Source organism: Bubalus bubalis, chromosome 5, assembly GCF_019923935.1.
Source record: "Bubalus bubalis isolate 160015118507 breed Murrah chromosome 5, NDDB_SH_1, whole genome shotgun sequence".
In the NCBI taxonomy this organism is placed as follows: Eukaryota; Metazoa; Chordata; class Mammalia; order Artiodactyla; family Bovidae; genus Bubalus; species Bubalus bubalis.
Genome location: NC_059161.1, coordinates 53,747,639 through 53,766,215, shown reverse-complemented (window position 1 = coordinate 53,766,215; position 18,577 = coordinate 53,747,639). Strand labels below are relative to the sequence as shown.

Sequence of the window (18,577 nt, the reverse complement as noted above, 5' to 3'; positions counted from 1 at the left end):
ACCTGCCTCTTGAGAAACCTGTATGCAGGTCAGGAAGCAACAGTTAGAACTGGACATGGAACAACAGACTGGTTCCAAATAGGAAAAGAAGTATGTCAAGGCTGTATATTGTCACCCTGCTTATTTAACTTCTATGCAGAGTACATCATGAGAAACGCTGGGCTGGAGGAAGCACAAGCTGGAATCAAGATTGCTGGGAGAAATATCAATAACCTCAGACAGATATGCAGATGACACCACCCTTTTGGCAGAAAGTGAAGAAGAACTAAAGAGCCTCTTGATGAAAGTGAAAGAGGAGTGTGTAAAAGTTGGCTTAAAGCTCAACATTCAGAAAACTAAGATCACGGCATCCAGTCCCATCACTTCATGGCAAATAGTTGGGGAAACAGTGGCTGACTTTATTTTTCTGGGCTCCAAAATCACTGCAGATGGAGATTGCAAGGAAAGTTATGACCAACCTAGACAGCATATTAAAAAGCAGAGACATCGCATTGCCAACAAAGGTCCGTCTAGTCAAGGCTATGGTTTTCCCAGTGGTCACGTATGGATGTGAGAGTTGGACTATAAAGAAAGCTGAGCATTGAAGAATTGATGCTTCTGAACTGTGGTTTTGGAGAAGACTCTTGAGAGTCCCTTGGACTGCAAGGAGATCCAACTAGTCCATCCTAAAGGAGATCAGTCCTGGGTGTTCATTGGAAGGACTGATGTTGAAGCTGAAACTCCAATACTTTGGCCACCTGATACAAAGAGCTGACTCATTTGAAAAGACCCTGATGCTGGGAAAGATTGAGGGCAGGAGGAGAAAGGGATGACAGAGGATGATCTGGTTGGATAGCATCACCGACTCGATGGACATGGGTTTGGGTGAAATCCAAACTTCGGGAGCTGATGATGGACAGGGAGGCCTGGTGTGCTGTAGTTCGTGGGGTCGCAAAGACTTGGACACGACTGAGCGACTGAACTGCACTGAAAATTTTAAATCCAGCATACAATACTTTTCTTATGTATCATTGGGGGGAAAGAAATGTGTGTGGGGGGGAATGTTTAACAGAAGTTCCACAAATTACAGAAGATAATGAAGGGTTTGGGAAGGCAAAATGGTAAATGAGTCTTTTCTAACCTGTGTCAGAATGGTTACTGCATTAATCTGTAAATCAAATACTAACAAAGATAGCCGACTGGCAGACATTGAAGAGCAGTAGGTCTAGAGTAAAAATATTCCTGGATTTAAGTCTAACTCTGCCATTTACAAGCTGTGAGAGCCTAGGTGTTCAACTTTTACCTTGGTTTCCTCATCTTAAAACAGGAGATATTAGTATCTCAAGAGTTAATCAAAGGATGAAATTACAAAATGTACACAGACTAAGTACAATCCTAGCATGTAACACTCACCAATTCTGATCATATTAATCTCTATGTATTATTTAAACAACACAGAAAGAGGTAAGACATGACAAAGATGACAAAAAATGCTCTTGGTAAAGAATGCTATTTATATACGCATACTTTAAAATTATGTACTTAATTAGATGAAAAATTACCTTTTTTTGTAATCTAAACATTCATATTTAGAGTACATACCGGATCAACTTGCCAAATGATAACTGTCGTATCTTTTGATCCTGTTGCTAATTTAGTGCCATCGTTAGAGAATTTACAGAACCATACTTCATTACAATGCTCCGTAAGTATCTGCTGAGTATAACATGGGAACTGCCTCCTAAAACAAATAAATCCACAAATAATTACTCTTAAAATCGATTAAGAGTAATAATAATGAAAAATGTTAAAAAAAACTGATGAAACATTTTTTGCTCGGATTAAGTCAATTCATATAAATAAAAATTAACCAGGTCTTCATGTTTGTCTGTGTTAAGTGGCTGGGATCAGGTTGTTCTAGAAGAAATAATGTACATTTTCACTGATATAAAAGCAACTTGGTGTGACAAACAGAATAGGCACTGTACAGAATTTGGGGTTACAAGCTTTAGTATCTTTGCCAAACCATTTAACTCCTGAGTCTCAGCTCTCTCATCTATAAAACGAGATGAATCTACCAAGGTTCTTAGGGTTCCTGTAAGGATGAGAAATACATCTAAAATTCCTGGAATGCAACAGCCATTCAAAAGTGGACTGCTAGTATTACTTCGGGGACAGCACAAGAGAAGTGCAATATATGGTAGAGGCCGTGGTGGTCAAAAGTAAAGTCTTAAGAATGGGGGCTGTAGAGTCTGAGAGACTCAGGTTTATCCTGGCTACTTACTAGCTGTGATTCTGAGAAGCCTAATCTCTCTAAATCTCAATATATCCAACCATAACCTAAAGACAAGAGTACTTTATAGAATTCCTTATATAAGGATGAAATAAAAAGGATGAGACAATGAATGTAAAGCATTCAGACTGGCTCTGATGTTTAGCTAGTACTTTATAAAGTTGCAGTTATTATATATTAAAGACAAAGAATTCTATGATTATCTTTAAGTTAAAGAGGAAAAAGCTAAGACCGACTATTCTCATTAAGTATTCACTTTTAAAAACCATTCTATCCTTTTCCAGTTTATCAGGACCGTTCAATAGACCGTCCTGTGATAATTCCAACGTTATATACCTGCACTGTGCAATCTGATACCCTAGCTCTGTGTGTTTACTGAGCACTTGAAGGTGGCTAGCATACTTGCGGAACTTAGATTTTTTCATTTAACTTGAATTAGTTTTCATTTAAATTTAAATGGTTACATGTAATCAGTGGCTACTGTTGGGACAATACAGATCTGTATTGTAAAAGTTACTTAAACATTAATGGGTAAACTCTTAAGTCTATTTTTAAAAATGTTGTTTTAGGTTGCTAACTCCTGTCTGACTCTCTTATGACCCCATGGATTGTAGCCTGCCAGGCTCTTCTGTCCATAGGATTTCCCAAGCAAGAACACTGGTGTAGGTTGCCATTTTTTTCTCCAGGAGATCTTCCTGACCCAGGGATTGAACCTGAATCTCCTGCACTGGCAGGTGGATTCTTCATCACTAAGCCACCAGGAAAGCCCCCCTTGTATGGGAACACCAAAGTGGCACTCAAATAGTCACTATTTTATTATTACTTAAGTAATCTTCTAAAAAGACTAGTAATTAAGCCCTTAGTTTATTAAAAGGCTAACTTTAGGGTAGTAAAATGATAGTCTATCTTTGATTTCAAATAAATGTAAAATTTGTTAAAAATATAAGGGCCTTCCTAAATCAAACTGAAAAAAGTAGCATTTTAATCAAGCTAAATACCTTAACATTTTATAAATCTTAACATTCTATAAATATTTTATGAACCTTTACTAAAAACTAATACTTATAAAAATAAAAAGCTATCTGTGGAAACATCCTTCCACTGATTGTTGGTGCGGGAAAAAAACCACAAAAAAAGAAAAAAACTTCTACAGATTAAAAAAAAAAAATCCCATCCTTTACTGATCAAATTTAATGAAAAATATATATATGCACTAATTGCAAAAAATATAAATAATATATATAATCTAATAAAATCTCTTCAGTGCAGATGAGGAGGAAAAAAGTTCTGGTGTTGTGCTGACTGCATAAATCCTATTACTACAGAAATGTGAAGAGTGAAGAAGTAGTAAGGAAGGTATTGTGAATGTATAGTAGGCAACTATTTTAAGAAGCTGGCTTTAAAGGGGAGGTACTGTGGACGGGGACGGGGACCAGGGTAGGGGGGCGGGGGGCAGTCATAACTAGGAAGACCTCCAATCATCAAAGGTTATTTCTGAGGAGCAAGAACTCTTTCATTCCTATGTAAATAGGGTGCTTTCTATGCAGGTTTGGAGGAGCCTGATCCCTGATCTGAGGGTTGGGAAAAGTCAGAGTAAATAAATATTGTCCATCATTTACTTTCACAGATACTGACATAGAAATTAAAGAACTTAAGAAAAATGGAGGTCATGTTCTCATACATCTGTTTCCAAACAGGAAGGCAAGCTCTAAACTTACTGATACCTCTTGAATCATGAAGTCTACCATATATACCTTTCAATGTATACCACCAGCAATAAATTCACAAACCAAAAAAAAAAACCTGGGTTCACAACTGCCTTAATTTTAACACTGATCTCAAATTTTCAAAGGAGCTATAAAATACGAAACCATATAATCTTTTAACCTATTTTCTCCTCCTACCTCTGTTCAACTTAAATGAAAAGACTTAAAAATTCTCATAAGCAAATAAAAAAGCAATATTAAGGAGTAATAAGGGATAAATGAAAAGGATCTCTAATCACTTTCTTTAAGTGCACCAAGTAATTATCCAATACTTTACAATAGTTCAATTATGACTATTTTTTAAATTTCAATGGGGGAGGGTGAAGTGAGAATTCAACCATATATGAAAATGGTTTATGCGCAAATAGATTATCTTAAATCATAGCGTATATGGGCACACATATATATGTTTTATGGTTATTCAGAAATTCCTCCTTTTCTTGAAGCGCTCACACATATACACTCTTATTCTTCCTATTCACGTTATTTTCAATAGTTCTCCAAGGATCTTTGACTAAGAAATAGAGCATATGCACTGCAGCTGTCATGTTTGGTTCACCAGACCCAAATCATTTTCTTCTGGAGTTTGAAAGATTTCACATTTTGTTTTTCAGTATCTTAAAAATGAAATCTCTGTTGAAATTTTGGAGATCATTATTAAAATTGTAGGGATTTTTATACTCAAAATACTTCTAACATCAAAAGTGAAGCCTGAATTCTTGTAAGTTAAACTATGCAGATGCATAGGTTATGACAACAAAACCCAAACCAGAAAATTAATACCTGTTATTATAAATATTTCTAATCAAAAGGTTAGCTTCAACTAAAAAGCAGAGCTTCCATTATGAAAAATACTTCCATGATCTTCATGAGCAGAAAATAATTTGGGCCACAGTTAAAATAGTCATAATGTCTGGGAGGGGGTGGATGGGGCTGGGGGCATGTGGGGGGGTGGGGGTGGGGATTGGGGAGGGGAATAACTAAGTGGTCTCTGGCATCCAAAGACAACAAAGGCTTGGATCACTGGCATTCTCACACAGGATCACTTATAATTTCTTAAAAAAAATAAAATAAAATAAAGGCTAGATACAGAAATGACCAACCAAACCCACAGACAAGTAAAGGAACAAACAGGCTAACCAGCTTCAGTTCTCAAGGAGTCATTTCCTACACAAACATACACAAATTCTCTTGTCACCTTCAGTGGTTCTAGCTGTATTTGTAAATGCTAAAGCAAACATGAATTGCTTTATGGTGACAGGATAAAAGTCTAAAACAAAATCCTAACATTTTAATAAATTTCATAAGTGAGCTTGTAAAATGTTAGCCTACTTTAAAATATAAAATATTTTCCTCTTACCTACTACAAACATGATCTATAAGCAGAGACACAGAATCTAGATTACTATCAAGTTTGGTATTGTGGTAGAGGCACCGATCCCTCTGGAGTTCCACTGCTTGCCGCAGGAGAGTCTGTAAACGCCGTGGGGGAAGCATCACTGATGGTGGCAAATAGGCTTTAATAGAAGATATTTTTAAAAAGAGAAATAAAAATTAAAATTAAAAACCAAAACAGAACAGTTCACTTTTATTTAGGACATTCGACTCATCTTCTCTTGCACTTGCCCCTACCTGAGTGATGTCCTGACCTTTAAATAGAGCAGTTCTGGGTGAAATGATGTAACATGTAAGCTTTATGAGTATTTGTCAGCAACTACAGCTATGCTGTCACTAGAATGAATATACTTGGGTAGGAGAGCTTTAATTTGCAAGTGAATTTCCTAAAACAACAACAAAAACCTAACAAAAACAAAAATTCGACAGAAAATGAAAAGGTAGTGATGATGAAAATAAAATCTAAAGATATTTGTGTCCCATAGGTAGATGAAGCATCACTAAAAGTGTAAGAAAAATCTCTACTAACAAGGAGCAAACCAAAATGTAGGAAGAAATCAAGTTCCAGTTTTCATTAAATTGTGTCTAATGCCAAGGCACTGTGAAAATGCAGGGAATAACTGGTGTTTTTATTATCGATACCAATTTATTTCAATCCTTTAATGCCTTATCCCTCCACAACATGGTTTTCTGATTCTGAAGTATCTTCACTCTCACTTCAGTATGAAAACATAGGATATGGTTTAAGTAAAGAGGGAAAGACAGTCTTTTATTATAAAGATGTGGCAAAAAGGAAATGCCTACTGTAACTTGGAAGTTACATAAAAATATCTAGAGGGAGGGTAAAACAATTTACCAAAGGAAATTGGTGCTTTATGCTTGAAATCAACATAAAAATAGGTACACCTCAGAGGTACTGAAGGTTCGGTTCTAGATCACTGAAATAAAGCAAACATCACGATAAAGTGAGCTACAGAAACTTTTTTGGTTTCCCAGTGCATATAAAAGTTGTGGTTATACTACACTGTAGTGTATTAAGTGTGCAACAGCATTATGTCTAAAAAAAACTGTACAAGCTTTAATTAAAAAACTTTATTACTAAAAACTGCTAACCATAATTTGACAACTCAATGTTGCCACAAACCTTCAATCTATAAAAAAATGCAGTATCTGTGAAGCACAATGAGGTCTGCTTCTATCTAAAAAACTTGTGGCTTAAAGCTGTGGTTTCCATGTTTTTTCTCTAACCACAGTACTTCTCCCCCAAACAAAATCTTAAGGGGAGCATCACTACATAAAAGAAATGGAAGGAGACATGCTCTGGGACCAGCATCCTACTCACTGACTCCTAGGGTTTAGATTCTTTGACTCCAGGGTGGATTTTGAAGCCTCTGGTTTAAAGGGCGTCCTAATGGATGTCCCCACTCATGCCCCTTATATAACCACTTGATAAGAGTATGTCTAGATATAAGTCTTCCTAACGGATTCATAGTATCCTTTCTAAGAGAACATACAGAAACATCAAAAATGAAGATGCTTACTCTGAAGTTTGTCCAGCAGTTTGGATCGGGAAGCTGTTCCTTTGCCTTCCCATTCTGCTTTTGCACGTAGGTCTTCTGCATGGCTACACATCAGATACCTAAAAAATATGACAAAGAGAGCACCAAATATCAAACCCTTTTCTTTGGATTAAACATAATTGATAAATACTGATTATACTCCGGAGATCTAGTTCTTATAAGAAATATATATCAAGAAAAAATTTCTACAGTGGACCCAATTCATTAATACAATCTGGCACGTGAATTAAGAGTTACAGCATAACAGACATTATTATTTGCTATCAATTAATAGAATGTATCCTTAGATTTGGTACTTTCCTCATAGCTCAGCTGGTAAAGAATTTGACTACAATGAAGGAGACCTGGGTTCAACTCCTGGGTTGGGAAGATCCCCTGGAGCAGGAAATGGCAACCCACTCCAGTATTCTTGCCTGAAGAATTCCATGGACAGAGGGGCCTGGCGGGCTATACTCCATGGGCTCACAAGAGTCAGACACGACTTCGTGACTAAACAACCACCACCATCCTTAGGTTTACTGTTATGTATCATTATACATATGTAGCTCTTATGGTGTGCCAGGATCTATTCTTCACTAAGCACTCAAAATATATTGGTTCATTTTATGTTCATAACAATCCTCTATGAAGTAAACACTATTATTCTATTTTTATAAATGAGGAAACCAAGGCACAGAAAGCTTAAGGAACTGGCTTAGGAGAGGCAAAGTAGGAAAATAAATCCAGGCATTGTAGCTGTAGAACTTGCTCTTAATCACTATGCTAACTTAACTGCTCCTCAATAGTTAAGACAAAACAAAACAAAACACCCCCAACAAAAAACTTTCAAAGATATTCATACTAAGTTAAATAAACAAAAACAACATATCTTCAAGAGTTTATCATAAATGCCACTCAAGAAATGGTATAACTGGATAATCATCCTTGTGTGATCTTATCAAAGTTATGGGATCCCAAAGAAGAACATTGGGGTACTATTTTATTACTCACTATATGTGCCAAAGGAGGTATAAGTGCTAAATTCATGGATTCTGGAGAATACATGAGGGCCCCCTGCTGGAAGTGTGACTCTAACCTGGTTCTGCCTCTTCTCAGAAGAACTGGCTTTAAAAGTAAAAGAAGTGAAGGCATTAATCAAACATGGAGATTAGACCTGGCAAGTAACTCTCCTCCTACTCTGCCTCATACTCTGGTCTCAGACCAATCTGTTCTTATTCGTAAAAAGGATATTAAGAAGGGAAGTAGTGAGGATTAAATAAGATGGAATACATGAAGTACTTGGTCTACTATCTGGTATACAGAAATATATCAGTTTACATGACATGTATCATCACCTTCTTTTCTTAAACTGCATACTGCATTTAGCAGTTAAAGAATTTAATAGCCTCTTACCCAATAGCAGGACTACTTGTTCTCCTGCTATTTGCTATATAATATGCCTTGACTGGAGCTTCCCAGGTGGCGCTAGTGGTAAAGAACCCGCCTGCCAATGCAGGGGACTTGATGTGGGTTCGATTCCTGGGTGGGGAAGATCCCCTGGAGCTGAATATGGCAACCCACTCCAGTATTATTGCCTAGAGAATCCCCATGGACAGAAGAGCCTGGCGGGCTATAGTCCATAGGATCGCAAAGAGTCAAACATGACTGAAGCGATTTAGCATGCACACATGCCTTAGCTGATGAGAATTTATTTTTTAATAGCGTAAGTAATCAGACTCAGAAAACCCTATGAAAGAAGTTGGACACTACAAAAATTTGGTTTCTAAAATAACTTTTTCGGAGGAAAATTTATTAACAATTTTATGAAAAACTGTTTTCTTTAAAAAAATTTCCAAGTTATCCATGATTACTTCTGCTTCCTTTTGAAAATATACATTATACTTTAACGTTTCAAATGCATGTCGTTTATGGGGGTCACACAGTATATAACTCAAAGGACACTGAAATAAGAGAAAAAGAACATGTCAAATTTGATACCTGCCTTCTATGGGCTATTTCCTTACACGAACAATACAGTTAAAAGATTAAAATCCAAGGATGAAGTTTAAGTTTTTTGTTGGAAGAAGTGGGTAGAAGATATTACCATTTACCGAGATGAGGAAAACTAGAGGAAGAACAGGTTGGTGGGGGTAGGTGGAGGGATCACGGGAATCAAGAATTTTTATTCTGAACACGTAACTTTGCGATACCTATCACACATCCAAATGGACACTATCAAGGAGGCTATTTGATATATACATTGGGAGTTCAGATGAGGGTAATTTTATGAGCTACTGGCATACAGATGGTATGTGAAGCCATGGCGTAGGAGATCACCTACGAAGTGTGTGTAGACAGAACAGAGGGAGGTCCAGAACCAAGGTTTTGGGCACTGATGTGAGGATAAAATGAGACTATGTATATAAAATGCTTAGCAAGGACCTGGTACATGACAAGTATATGTTTTAAAAAAAATGTATGCGACAACACTAGAAAACGTCACTGCTTATTGTATCTATAGAACATTATGCCATAGGACTTTTACAGAAGATCATGAAATGGTATTTCACTGTAGATACATATTTCTTCTTTTCATTCACTTAAATACCTCTATTCTAATATGGAAAGCTTCCTAGGATGACAAAAATAGTTTGAACACACTTAAGTGAAACTACCCAACAAGTATTACCCAAGAATTCAGCAATACTCAGATCTTGGGAAAATGTTAAAAGAAATGCAACTCTGGAATGGTAACCTAAAAAAAATAGCTTCTTCCTCAACCTGAAGTCTAGAACTGAGCTTCCTTACCCACTAAGAACATGAATGCGCTCTGTATTGTATTTCAGTGGCGTCAATTCACAGCGTAGAACTTGAAGTGCCTCCAGGACCTTGCCATCCTCCAGGTATTCCAGGTACTTCTGCTGCAGCAGCAAAAACTTCATCCTCTGACATGACAGAAAGCAGCAGTCAGGGGAAAAAAGTTGATGGAGGTTTCAGAAAATGTTTGTGCCTAAACAGAACAGTAGAAACCATTCTACTATGCCCTTTGAAAATAATTTTTATAAAGCTTTAAAATGACTCAAAATATCTTTATTTAATAGGGTCACAACAGATGAAATGTGACTCTATTGCTCAATTTCACATCTTAATAAAACTCTTTAAACGAATAATCTCAAATTAGAAAAGATCATTAGTGACCAAGGCATCAATGTTGGAGAAAATTTATTCTGTCCTCAAAACATCCACCTAGAATTTTACTTCCGTGAAAATTTAGAACTATTTCAAATATTCTAAATTTGCTTTTAAATAAGCCTGACTTCTCTAATGGGTATTGGGGGTTTCATGCAACAAGTTTAAAAAAGATGGCAGAAAAACCAGTTAATGAAGGAATTATTCAAAACCCACAATGCGAAAGAAGGACTAAGTGGACCAAAAGCAGAACTGGAGCCACTGGGTCGAAGCTACAAAGTGTCAGATTTTGGCTTATCAAAGGTAAGAGGAGTCGACCAGCAACTGGACTAGAGGTTGGCGCGCAAAGTACTGGGTTTCTTATGATTAAAGTGGACAAGCACAAGCTTGATGGACTCACTCTTTCCAGGTGGCAATAAAGGGATGCCTACAACTGAAGGTTAATCTTGAAGGTCTTTGTGTGTTGGTAACATCTCATCCTGATGCATTTCACTATGAAGCACTACTATCAACACTTTCCTCCCCACAAAAGACAAACCATTTCCAGCTTATGGTGATGCCCTTTCACATTTAGTTTTTTTCTGATACATGTCTAACTTTAATACTTTTAATGTTCCTTTACTCTGTTACTTTACTTTTAACTTGAAAGTGATCATCACTCATTTAGCAGCTTTCTGCTAGACAAAAGAGTTTTTACTAACATTAAGTTTGGAATTTCTTTTAAACCTTAAACCTAATTAAAGACCACTGCTTGGAGGGTTAGGATTTCATCTATCATATTTGCTACTTGTGGTGCTTAAGCAAGCCAAATGATGCAGATAGAAAAGTTGACAGGAAATGTTAGTCATAATCAGAGATGCCAAGGAATATAGCAGTAAAGATCTCAAATCCATTTAAAAGAAAACCCCAAATGACTTTTCTTCTTCAATAAGATGCTTACTTTAAAAAATAAGGTACTGCTGTCAAATGGTGTGGAGAAATTATCTTTTACTTAAAAATTAACAGTATAATGAAATGCTCTATAGGATTGTCTTTTAGGGAGTATTTAGAAAGGAAAGCTTAACCTACAAGTTTATAAAAACGGTTTCGAGAGAAACTAAACAAAACATACCCTCCCATGTAACTTAGGCATACATTTAAATACATCTTTTACAATATACATTGCTTATGTTTGATAATAATCTACTCTTAAACTGGCAGTTAAAGAACAGAAAAAATTTTAAACTATGAGATAAGCTCCTATAACTCTAGAAAAATTACATTTACCAAATTTTACACATAAAGCTAGATAGACTAATGTATGTTTCAGAAATAGGTTACCAAGATGTCTTGAAACATATAACCTAATGTTAATCTCCAGATGGCAAATAAAATATGTAAAGTCCACCAGGTGACAAAAACCAAAAGTCTAAATAAAAAAATCTAAAAATCAAAGGATTTTAAAGTTATTATGGGTATTCTCACCATTTTATCTTCTGGAAAGAACATCAACTCTTTATGAAAATGAAGCATTCATATATTTCCATTTATCAACAAACTGTTAAAGAGTTTAATTTTACAGTGTTTTTGAATCAAATTCGAATATTTTTTACTTGCAGAATTTTTTCATTTAAATGACATTGGTGGCATGTATATTTAATTTGACTAAATTTTCTTAGTAATTGAGAATTTTGGGGAAAATTTTGTTTTAATTCGAAGGGCACATCTTAATTTGTGGGGTATAAATCATTTAGGTCCTATGTATGCCTCCTTGCCTATTTCAATCTGTGTAGGGACAGTGCCCCAAGAGCTATTTCCTATTTCCCCCTTACTTTCCCATCAATATCCTACTACATGTTCCTCTCTTTCTAAAGGGCAGAGGCAGGGCAGGAGAGAAGAGAAAGGCAGAGTAAAACTTTGAGAGAAGCCAATATAAACACACATTTCTGCATGTACAGGGAATGCTATAAAAGCAGTGCAAGAACATTTCTCTATGAGTCATTTTATCCAGATTAAGACACAGAATATCCTCAAACAGATACCGATTTCTGGTAGTGTGTATGGCAACTAATGTTACTGGCCAAGAACTGCTAGAGTTTTGGTTGAGAAACCGTTTATTCTGCTAAGAATCAACTTCACTATTTGACACATATGATAAAGAGAGAAAGTAAGCCATTATTTTACTTTCCAAAATTTACAGCACAAAAGTATAAATACAATTTCAAGAAAATGAACGTCTTTCACAAAAGATGTTAACTATTTACTGAAAAAATTTAGAGAATTAGGCAAAATTAAACCTTGCTGGGGTAGGGATATGGTTTTACTATGTTGTTTTAAAAGATCACATGCTTCTTAAATGAAGGAAAAAAGAAAACAGGTTGAGAAAATAAACTCTCCTTGTATCTTTCCCCACCTCCTAACTAGACCTCTGTAAGAGATTATTCTTAATCTCTGATAATCTTTCAGCATCTTTGGTCCTAACAGTAATTCTTTCTCTTTTATTATCTAATAAAAAATTGAAATTGGTAAGTGACTAGGTAGGATAGCTTGAAATACAGTGTATGTGGTAAATCTTAAGGATTTAGGTTGTCCCCCCCCAACCCTATCCATTGTTTGGATTTATCATTTTCTCCCATAAACTGAACTCAATGTGAAGTTCTGAAACTCAGAACTTATGATATACAGAAAGTCTGGTTATTAAGGGCAGACTCCTAGCTAATTTTAGTGATTCTGACTAACTCTGAATCAAGGTTATAACCAAGTTTTATCAATTAAATCATGACTCAGAGAAAGGGGAAATGAATTATATTTAAACCATGGCTTTCAAAATGTCTATTTGACTACACTAGTAAATTTTTGTACATCAAGTTAATATTTGAACACTTTTGTTAAGCATGTTTCTATTATATTAAGAATCAAACATTTCTAGACATATACAGTTTTCTATGTTACTGATCTCAAATATCTACCGAAACTATCTAGACACGGCTAAGCATATCTGAACCCGAACTAAAATATGTTGATTCACAGGCTCAGCTTCCAGTAACTCCAGAAAAAAATTCTGCTGTTCATAGAATCACTTGACTAGGAACAATTTAAAAATATGGGGGCTGAGAGGGAGAGTGGACTGGGTCAACAGAAACATTCAGGTTTAAAAAGAAAATACAATTTTAGTCTAGACTAAGTCATCAAATGTGTCTGGGTATACAATTAAAATAATTATGTTTTTTTAAAAAAACCCAAATAGTTGTCTTCTAAGCTATTATTACAAATTTATGCTTACATTAGATTATCTTTTAGTGATGGAGTGGAGAAAAGGAGTATGTCTAAACATAATTAGGTGAAAAAATGCTGACCTAAATCTTTAAAAGCAATTGATTCATTAATGTTTAAAGTGAGATACAGTTGGAACCCCTTTCTTTTATAAATACCTAAACAGTTTGATGGTGTGAGGCTCAGCCAGAGATTTTATCTTCATCTCTTATTAGATCCTAGAATGTTCTATAGACTGAACAGGCTGTAAAAAGAAAGGATTCCTCCTTATTATCTACAACTACCTCTCATCAGTTTACATGTTGCTTCTAATGCAGATTTCTAATGAGGTATTTATAATCAAAATCCAATACAGAAGTCTCAAACTACTACAAATAAATAAGAAAAAAAGTGAGCCTATTAATTTTTACTATGAAGTTACAGATACAATTTGGATGAAGCTTAAAAAAGGAAAACAATCCTCCAAGAAATCACACATTTATTTTAAAATAGTCCATGGGCAAGTTCTCTACTGTCACCATACAAGTAGTGCTAATGTCCAAAGGGAAAGGAACCCCAACTCTTATTTTGGCCTTTTAATTGTCTTTATATTAGGGTCACCTCCATTCTGTTAGGGCTAACAATTTATTAAAAAACTGCCCAATCAAAATTTATTTAGGTATCACTTAAAAAAAAAAGCAACCCCCAAACATACTGATAGGGGAAAATTTACTTGCTAGAAAATCTACAATCTTTCTGAATATAGATGTTGAACTTCTGTGTTTCCATTTTAAAAATTTACCACAGAGTTGATTATTCCATGAGTTAATTTATTATCAGGCATCTGATTCAATAGTAACTTAAATATTTTAGTATTTTAAGTGTTTATGGGGAAAAACCCCACAAAACACTAGATCATCAATTTAAATGAATCCATATTTGTTCATATGGCTCCTCCTTTATTTCACCTGAAGTCCATTCTCTAGGATTATATTTTTATAAAAGATTAAGAATTTGAAAACTCTTGTAATTAAGATTTTCTTAAAAAAAAAAGAAAAAATCCCAGAAAACAGAACAGGAGGGTCTATTAGGTTTATAGACAAAGGTAGAAAGATTAATGTTTGACCCAATTAAAAAAAAATCAAAATGTGACAGTCAACAAACAGCTGGTTTCCCTACTTCACTTCCTATTCGCCTTCTTTCCCTCCCCCACCAGACAGGAAACTGCTTTTGACAACAAATGAATCAGCTAGAAGTTAAAAAGCCAGCAGCCAGCAGCTGATTCTTCATGGTTTCCAATCACAAGGACTTAGGAAAAAAAACTGATCCCCTCCTTTCCCTCACCAACATCTACTGAAGAATTAAAGCCTATTAGTATAAAAGATTCATTAAGATTTATGAAAGAGGCTAACAGGTTAAACTTCGACACTGATCTTGTCGGGAAATAAGGGCAATAAGCAGAGCCCAATGGTCAAATTTGCGTATGAGTCCTCCACCAGAGTGATTTATATCATACAAACTTTGACACTGTCAATTCACACAACTGGAATGCAGGAATGGAAAATGGTGAGCACACCAACGGAGCTGGTTTGAATTAATTATAATTCCCAAAGACTTTTTTAAGATACTTAATGTGGTCAGCTACTTAAGGTTATACAGATATACATACATCCCAAAATGTTTTCTTTACCAGCACATTCAGTATTTTAAAGAATAAAAGGATAATTTATCCTTGATCCTATAAATATAAAACTCCTATTAATAGTATTGAGAGTGTAAAGATCTTTCAATATAACTTAGTAGAAAATTTATAAACTAGGTTCAAAGGACATATTTATTAAATATGATTTTAAAAATATAAAGCTCAAACTTTAAAAACACCATCAACATTCATCTTAGTTTACAAATGTAATGATATGAAAATTACGGCCTTATCTTTTATAAGAGGCAGAAGCCTAGACTTATCAATAACCTACTAACATAAGCATAAATGTGAAACTAAGAACAAAAGTGTATTTACCACAATTATTCCCAACAACGTTTGAGAGATTTCAAGTGCGCCTCTTACCACAATAGCATGAGGAGAATGCACTAAAGGCTTTAGTTCATTCAGGTCATTTTCTGCCTGCAAAAATTGGTATAAGAGAAAAACAGAAATGTCACAAAATGCACATCAAATATATAATTTTAGCAGCAGTTACACAGCTCTATATGCCCTACTTTACCTTATCCCAGTCTCCTTCCATGACATGATTTCGGAATTTGGTAGCAGAAGGATGTTCTAAACGACATCCTGACTCTTGCATGAGGAGATCAACAGTCTGGCTGCAGGAGAGATACAGTGTAAAAAAGACCTGACCAACTTTAGGGTTTACTCTTCCAAATAAACTACTGTCTATGAAAACAGTTTCAAAAGTTCTTAAGCTAACCTCATGATGAAGGAAAAAGAAATAAACAGCTTTGATGTGCTTGGCTAAACAAACTTGATTTTTAAACTGCCATCTATGTTTACACCTAAAGTCAAAAACCTTCTTGAAACCAGAATCAAAATAAAAGTCTTTCTTCTTTTCCATTTTATGCCTTTATTGAAGTATAAAATTTCTAAAAATGTGTTGTAACCAACTGGTTAAGAAACATGAAAAACTATGATTTACATACTAGCCACATTACTACAGTTTGAAAGATTAAAAAAAAAAAAATTGTTAGTTCCATACAAGGTGATGGAAATGACCTGTATTAGGTAAGAGCCTTACATCCAGGTATTATGTCTGCAAAGAAATTCTAACAAGTCAATCTCTAAAATTAAAATGAATCCAGCATCAAAAAATCATTCCCTTTCTCTCTATACTAAAAATAGCAAATTTACTATGGTGTAGGTTCCAAACAGTCACGAGTTATTTCCTCCTGCTGCTGTCAGCTTGCTTCTTGTCTCAGTAATAGGTTCTGTTAGCATTTACAAAAATCTGTTTTCACACTAATCCTTTTCCTTAGGGAACAAAGTGAAATCTTCCTTCGATACATTTCTTTCAGAGCTTAAAGGATTCACCACATGTGGTTTCTTCCATCAGATATTTTGATATCTTTAAGAATCTTTATCCATCTTACATACTTATGTTTCAATGCTTTCTTATTCAGCTCCATTTTTCAGCAAAAACAGTGCAATAATCTGCCTGAAAATCACAATACTTATGTCACTCTTAAAAATGTTCTTTCACCTTCTACCCAGAACAAATCTATAAATCCAAAAATACTAAGTGTAGGCTAGGTCTAAGAACTTATTTTATTTAATCTATGCTTTGAAGCTGGAAACTGACTGTTGCATGTTGTTTCCTAGTCTTATTCTGTCCAGTTCCTCCATCAGGCTCCTCGGTACTCCCACCAATCCCCCACCCCCACCGCCCCGCTTTTTTTCTTTGTGTGTATACAAAACGGGGGTGGGGGGGGTTGGGGCCAAGGTCGTCTACCTTCACCCTACTTTAGGTACACAAGGCCATCTAAATTGTATCTGAAAATAAATGATTCACCAGATCCGATGTCCCTTTTTCAGAGGCAACCGCTTTCTTGGTATTACATTGGGATTTCAGATAAGTTACTGGTAGGCCTCTTGCACACACACAAGGGCCTTTACATGACATCAACATGGTATCTTACTTCATTATTCCCATCAGATTTATTTAGCAGCCTCCTTCCGAATGATCCCAGCCCCTCAGTTCCCATAAACACTTGTAACTGTCTTTCCTGATTGGTAGTTTGCCTGGGTCGTCTGTCATGGTTGGGGGTGGGGAGGTGTCCCACAAAGATGCCTCTGAGATACACTTGAAAAACAAATCCTCCAAGGTTCATTATTTCCACCAGCTCTAATCCACCCCTCCCCCAACACATACAGAGACACACTCCCGCATCTGTCTTTATTGACAGACCATTAAGCTCTGAAGGTGTGTGGAGAGGGGTGAATCTTTGGGCTCCTACGCCCCCTCTCCCCCAACCCTCCCAACCGCCTGTCTCCTCTCACAATTTGTCCGACAGATTGATTTTCCCTTATTTCCCTTCAGGTCAGCTCCTCCTCCCTGGTCAGCCTGTCTGGGCCGCGTCCTCCCGTGTCCTGGGCCCAGCAGTAATTCTCTGAGCTCTTTCCAGCGCGCCCCGCTCCCCTCGCCTCCCCGCCAGCTTCGGTCCCCTCGGTCCGTCCACACCAGCTTGCCTGTAAGGGATACTTACTTGAGCCCTAAGCCATTCAAGTGCTGTCCTATTAGCCTAATGACATCCTCATCTGACTGGGAGAGCCGCTTCTTCTTCTTGAGGCTGCTGCCCAGTTCGGGGGTGGCCAAGGAAGAAGAGGCGGCGGTGGTGGCGGAGGCAGCGGCGACGGTGGCGGAGGCAGCGGCGGCGGCCCCGCCGGGGACCCCGTTATTGACATTCAGGCTGTTGCTATTGTTGCTGGCGGCGGAAGGGGCGGAAGGCAGGAGCCCATTGGCGTGGGCCAGGTCCCCCGCGGACGACGAGGACGAGGGGGACGACTCCCCGTTCTGGGCCGACAGGCAGGCGAGTTCCTGGGTCTGTCCCTGGCCCCCGCCGCCCCCTCCTCCTCCTCCGCCGCCGCCGCCGCCGCCTCCTCCTCCTCCTCCTGCCCCGTTGGCCTGCATGATGCTGCCGCTGACCAGGCTGTGGCCGCTACTTCGGTGGGGGACGGCAGCGGCGGCGGCGGCGGAAGGGGCAGCAGCCGGGGGGAGTCCCACCACTACCACCACGGAGGAGGAGGAGGAGGAGGACGACGACGACGACGAGGACGAGGACGACGAGGACGGAGGGGAGAGGCCTGCTCTGCCTGCCGAAGCCCCGGGCTCTCCTGCTCCCTCCGCCGCCGAGGCTCGGGGTTTCTTCCGCGGGGGCGGGGAGGCTCCGCCGGTGTCCGAGTCGGAGGAGGAGGAAGCGGAGGCCAGAGTTTCCTCGCCGAGAGAGGCCGTGGTGGGAAGCCGGTGGGGCGAGGCGGGGGAGGGGAGGCGGGGGCCGGGGACAGGGTCGGGGTGAGGGGGGGCTGGGGAGGCGGGGAGGGGGGTCAGGGTAAGGGGTGAGAGGAGGGGGAGGAGGAGGGAGAGGAGGAGGGGGAGAAGGAGGATCCGGGCCCTTTCCCCCCCCCCTCCCGGAGGCAGCTCGGGGTGCGCGGC

The 18,577-nt window shown here is 37.8% G+C and overlaps 1 protein-coding gene across 2 annotated transcripts in view; it reads right to left on the bottom strand.

Annotated features, from left to right (window-relative positions):
* WDR26 (WD repeat domain 26) overlaps window positions 1-18,152 on the bottom strand; it is a 35,905-nt gene extending 17,753 nt beyond the window's left edge. The window contains exons 1-7 of one of the 2 annotated variants that reach the window (XM_006080927.4): window positions 17,631-18,152; window positions 15,638-15,737; window positions 15,433-15,537; window positions 9,801-9,937; window positions 6,975-7,072; window positions 5,399-5,555; window positions 1,582-1,720 (exon numbers count right to left, since the gene is read on the bottom strand). In XM_006080927.4, the coding sequence (XP_006080989.2) occupies window positions 1,582-1,720; window positions 5,399-5,555; window positions 6,975-7,072; window positions 9,801-9,937; window positions 15,433-15,537; window positions 15,638-15,737; window positions 17,631-18,055 (1,161 nt within the window). In that variant the 5' untranslated portion in view covers window positions 18,056-18,152. The remainder of the gene's footprint in view (window positions 1-1,581; window positions 1,721-5,398; window positions 5,556-6,974; window positions 7,073-9,800; window positions 9,938-15,432; window positions 15,538-15,637; window positions 15,738-17,630) is intronic. The other variant, XM_025286063.3, reaches the window with a different exon arrangement.
* Window positions 18,153-18,577: the final 425 nt, after the last annotated feature.